The sequence below is a fragment of the Drosophila rhopaloa genome, unplaced genomic scaffold (assembly GCF_018152115.1).
Source record: "Drosophila rhopaloa isolate 14029-0021.01 unplaced genomic scaffold, ASM1815211v1 contig_173, whole genome shotgun sequence".
Lineage (NCBI taxonomy): Eukaryota > Metazoa > Arthropoda > Insecta > Diptera > Drosophilidae > Drosophila > Drosophila rhopaloa.
The window spans coordinates 429,405-434,918 of NW_025335054.1; the positions used below are offsets into that span (position 1 = coordinate 429,405).

At 57.7% G+C, this 5,514-nt stretch overlaps 1 protein-coding gene across 1 annotated transcript; it reads right to left on the bottom strand.

The window, feature by feature from the left end:
• Window positions 1-766: 766 nt before the first annotated feature.
• LOC108037429 lies at window positions 767-1,798 on the bottom strand. Its single transcript, XM_017113984.2, has one exon. The coding sequence runs from the start codon at window positions 1,796-1,798 to the stop codon at window positions 767-769; it is 1,032 nt and encodes a 343-aa protein (XP_016969473.2).
• Between the last annotated feature and the right edge of the window lie 3,716 nt (window positions 1,799-5,514).

A 5,514-nucleotide genomic window follows, 5' to 3' on the forward strand; every position in this document is an offset into this window, starting at 1 on the left:
ACCTTTCACGCCGAGAGGCACGTCCGATCGCCACTGATGCCAAAAACCAACTCTCTGATCGGCGAGCAGAGCGGCGTTCGTGAGCCGTCCTCGGCTGCCGATCCCTTTGCTGCTCGTTGGCGTTCTCGCCTTCGGCCGGCACGAGAGCTTTGTGTCGGCTTCTGGCTTCGGCCCATTGTCTGCACTTAGGCGCTGTTGCTAAGGGCGCCCTTCGGGTGTGGATCGCCGATGCTGTTCGGCTCGGTTGGTACTCGTCTGTTGCGTGCTCGGCCGGGTGTGTGCCTTGCCGTGATGGCGTGTGTGGCTTTGCCGGTATTGGCTCTGTGTTGCTCTGCCGCTGTTGGCTCTGTCGTTATTGACTCTGCCGGTGATGGCTCTGCCGGTGTTGGCGGTGTTGTCGCTGTTGGCGGTGTTGTGGCTGACGGCGGGCTAGCTAGCCTGGCCGTGAACATGTCGATCTGGTGGTGTAGCCCTTATGCTACTATTTACAGTGCCCTTCATGGGACTTTATATGTTGGCTCTTATACTAACTTATTGTCTACAAACTTATTACTCTAGTTTTAATCCTACTCTTAACCTATAAAGATATATATATATATGTACATTTGTGAGGGCGGGGTTTCAGCTCCTCACACTCCATCCCATCCTCGGAGGTGGATGCGGACGTATGCTCCTCGGCGGGTCACCTGTACTCGGTAGTGATCCCCTCCGGCTTCGGCCAAGAAACGTAAGTTTCTGCCATTCGCGCCGCGGATACGCTCCCGTATCAGGTTGTGGAGTTCGATCGGAATCCATCCGTCCGGGGCGCACCATCCCTCAGGTGTCCGCATGAGCGGCTCTGGTTCCTCGGGCTCGGAACCTGTCCCGGAGTCGTCGTCGGTGGGCGCCTCCTCGATTGGCCATGGTGCGTGATGGCGGCGATTGACGTCCGCCAAAATCCCCGGAGGCTCGAGGTCGTGGTTGGCTGCTGGGCGTTGGTGCTGACGGCGGAATCTCCACCGCCAAGCGTCCGTGGGGGAGGGGGTACGCGCTGGATGGGCCGGTTGATGACTGTGCGTCCTAGCACGACGTAAGCTCCCTCGTGGAGCGGGGCTGCGGGCCGGGTGGCTGCGCCGCGATGGCAGCCCTGGCAGTGGCGCGGCTCCTGGCGGCTGCCGAAGTCGTTGGGCCGTCCCGGGAAGCCAGGACCTGCTGCATCCTCTTTTGGTTTGTCGCAGAGGGGCGTGGTGGTGGCGTCCGGGGCGTGGTTCGTGCGTAGAGCAGCTGGTGGTGATGCCGGCACCAGTGTGCAGTCGGCGGCCGGCCCCCCATGGGTGGGGGCTGAGTTGCTCAATGAGCTCCTCCAGGCTGGGCGAGGCTCCCGGCTCCGGGCAGAGGAGCTCCTCCGTCGTGTCGCTCTCACCGCCTCCTGCTGGCTGCTCGTCGGGCCGACCTCTCCGATCTCATCGTCCGAGATCTCTATGTACACGATGAGCGGTGCGGCCGGGGCCCGCGGAAGCGGCACCAGCGCTGGTACGTCCATGTCCGGGTGTAGGGGTGGCGCCGTGAGGTGGGGATGCCCGTGTGGCAGATCCCTGGGCTCCTCCTCGTCCACTATGGCTGACACCATGTCCTCCAAGGATAGCCCTTCGCACCATGAGGGGCTAATAGGCGGAGAAGGTCCCGCGAAGCTGGTGTTGGCCAAGGGCCGTGGCAATGCTGCGTTGTTTGTGGCGAGAATACGCGGGCTCCGCCGGGGCGGGGCGCGTATCGCAACCAACGGTGGTGGTGAGTCGATCTTCTCCTTCGGTTTTCCCATGGTCTGTACTCGCCGAAGTCTCAGAGGTTTGTGTGTCCTGGCAGGGATCGAGTGGGCAATCGATGTCGATGTGTACCGATTAATAGCGTTCGATCGATGACGATGGGTATCGATTAATCCGATTGATTTTGGTAAGTCTGGTACGGCCGTTAAGTCTTTAAAACTTGATGTTGTCGTTACTGCTGGGCTGTGGCGTCGTAGACAACATGGCCGTCGTTGAGGCTGGTGATATCTGCCTGACCTGTCTGCTCCAGATCGTTGCCGCTGACCTCGTCGCCGTCTTGGTGGTATGGTTTAAATTTGTTGATACTTGCTGTACGGCGTCGGCGAGTCGTGGGCTCCTGCAGCCGCACTATGTTTGGGGACATAAACTTTATGACTTTGTAAGGCCGTCGAACTTTGGTAGTAGCGGCAAATCCCTCCGCGGCGTTTGATATCACATGCCGGCGCACGAGGACGAGAGCGCCCAAAGCTGCTCCTGTTTGGCTGACCATTCCCACTTTCGGTCTTTCTTGAGCAGTGAAGTCATTGGTTCCACTACGTCGGCGAAATTCGGTACAAAGCGCCTGTACCAGGACGCTATGCCGAGGCATCGGCAAAGCTTCTTTAGATTCGTCGGCGCTGTCAGCTCCCGTATGGCGGAAATTTTATCCGGGTCGGTGTGTATCCCGGCGTCACTGATCACGTGTCCAAGGTACTTGATGATCCGTTGGAAAAATTGACATTTGTCCCGATTCAGACGGAGGTTGGCTTCCCTCAGGAATCTGAATACCTCTCGCAAGTTCTGGGCGTGGAGCCGATTACGATGATATCGTCGAGGTGTCGATCACTGTGTCGAGGGCACGTTGAAATGTCGCCGGGGCCGAGTGTAGGCCGAAAGGCATCTCCTTCCAGTGGAATAATCCACGGCCGGGGACAGTGAACGCCGTACATTCACGGCTGTCAGGCGCTACTGGTATCTGCCAGTAACTATTTTTGAGATCCAGCGTTGATATGAAACGGGCGTGGCGTAGCCGCTGGTGTGGATCCTCGGCAGCGGATATGTATCGGGGATCGAGTTGTCGTTCAGTTGCCTGTAGTCGACGCACATCCGGACGTCTCCGTTTTTCTTAGCGGCGATGACGATCGGCGCGCTATGTGGACTTTTGGATGGCTCGATCCTACCGTCGCGGAGCAGCTCGTCAATCTGTTTGTCGACGACGGCCCTCATCGCAGGATTCCTCGGGTGGTACCTCTGCTTGTTCGGTTTGTCATTCCGCATGATGATACTATGATCGGCGATGTGGAAGACGCCGGCTAGGTGTTCTCGTTCAAAAAATGCTCCTATCCAGGGCTCTGAGTAGGTCTCGACGTGGTCGCTGGGGCGCGACTCATCCTCTGAGTCGTACTCGGCGTCTGCAATTCCACACGCGGGAATGGCCGTGGTCACTGCTGGTTCCGGATCCTGGAATCTAACTCGTTTTTACTTCCTTACGAAACGGGTTACGTTGGATCGCCGATGAGTCAGGGGCGGGCAAAGCTCCAAACCAGCTCGGAGCTGTTCCTGGACCTGTCTGGATGACGTGTGCCGTTGTGTTCCCGTGATTGCCACGCTGTGGAGCAGCCGTGATGTGCTCACGCTGCGGTTGTGCTCGTGGAGCCGCTTGTAGAGGGGCCTCCTGCTGTGGCCTAGTTGCCAAGTCGTGGTCCTGTTGTGGTTGCGCCCGAGGGGCGGCTTCTTGGTGCCTCTGCGTGGTGTGCGCCCTGGTGGCGGCTTTTGGGTGCGTCCGCGGGACGACTTTGGGTGGTGTGCGCCAGCGTGGCGGCTTTTGGATGCGTCCGTAGAACGGCTTTTGGTGTGGTGTGCGCCTTTACGGCGGCTTCTCCCTGCGTCGATTTGTGCGCCTTCACGGCGGCTTGTCCCATCTGTGTGCGCCTGCACGGCGGCTTGTTCCGTCTCTGTGTGCGCCTGCACGGCGGCTTGTTCCGTCTGTGCGCGCCTGCACGGCGGCTTCTGGGTCTGTCGTTGCTTCCCATTGCATTGTTCCTCTGGTCCTGAGGTGAGGGGGCGGTTGGAGCGTGAGTCCAAGTCCACCGCACTGGAGCGTGGCTGCTCCGTAACGCAGGAAATCCATCCCGAGAAGGAACCCGTGCTTCCCCTAGTTGAATGGTCACCCTGAGGGTTTGAGTTACCTCACGGCCGGTCCTCTCGGCTAGCTTGACGTGGGAGTTTTCTGGCCAGGCGCTCACTCATGAAGCTGTATGAGGCCCCCGTATACAAGGTGGCGTTGAGGGATACGGTTGTGATCCTCTTGAATCGTTGTTTTTAGTGTCTCTGGGCGTTCGAAGGGGTCCCCGTTTCCCGGCGTCTGGTTCCTGCAGCAGTCGACGGTTTGAATGCCCTGTTGGCCACAATCCCAGCAGAACATGATTCTGGGATTTCGACACCCTGTCGCGCTGTGTCCTTCCTGACCGCAGTTGCGGCAGGCCCTGCTTGCGTTGATGCGTCCTGGGGGCTGGGGTTCCTGAAGATCAGAGGTTTGTGTGTCCTGGCAGGGATCGAGTGGGCAATCGATGTCGATGGGTACCGATTAATAGCGTTCGATCGATGACGATGGATATCGATTAATCCGATTGATTTTGCGTGGTCTGGTAAGTCTGGTACGACCGTTAAGTCTTTAAAACTTGATGTTGTCGTTAGTGCTGGGCTGTGGCGTCGTAGACAACATGGCCGTCGTTGAGGCTGGTGATATCTGCCTGACCTGTCTGCTCCAGATCGTTGCCGCTGACCTCTTCGCCGTCTTGGTGGTATGGTTTAAAATTGTTGATACTTGCTGTACGGCGTCGGCGAGTCGTGGGCTCCTGCAGCCGCACTATGTTTGGGGACATAAACTTTATGACTTTGTAAGGCCCGTCGAACTTTGCAGATAGCTTAGCGGCAAATCCCTCCGCGGCGTTGGATATCACATGCCGGCGCATGAGGACGAGAGCGCAAAAAGCTGCTCCTGTTTGGCTGACAATTCCCACTTTCGGTCTTTCTTGAGCAGTGAAGTCATTGGTTCCACTACGTCGGCGAAATTCGGTACAAAGCGCCTGTACCAAGACGCTATGCCGAGGCATCGGCAAAGCTCCTTTAGATTCGTCGGCGCTGTCAGCTCCCGTATGGCGGAAATTTTATCCGGGTCGGTGTGTATCCCGGCTTCACTGATCACGTGGCCAAGGTACTTGATGATCCGTTGGAAAAATTGACATTTGTCCCTATTCAGACGGAGGTTGGCTTCCCTCAGGAGTCTGAATACCTCTCGCTAGTTCTGGACGTGTTCCTTGAGCGTGGAACCGATTACGATGATATCGTCGAGGTATGCGAGGCTGGTTATATCTGCCTGACCTATCTGCTCCAGATCGTTGCCGCTGTCCTCGTCGCCGTCTTGGTGGTAAGGTTTTAAATTGTTGATACTTGCTGTACGGCGTCGGCGAGTCGTGGGCTCCTGCAGCCGAACTATGTTTGGGGACACAAACTTTATGACTTTGTAAGGCCCGTCGAACTTTGCAGATAGCTTAGCGGCAAATCCCTCCGCGGCGTTTGATATCACATGCCGGCGCACGAGGACGAGAGCGCCCAAAGCTGGCCTCCATTCTCGTCGTCGCAAATTATAGTGCCGACCCTGCTCGGCGGTGGCACGCTCAGCATTATCACGGGCAACTTTGAAGATGCCGTGCAGCTGTTGGCTTCGTTC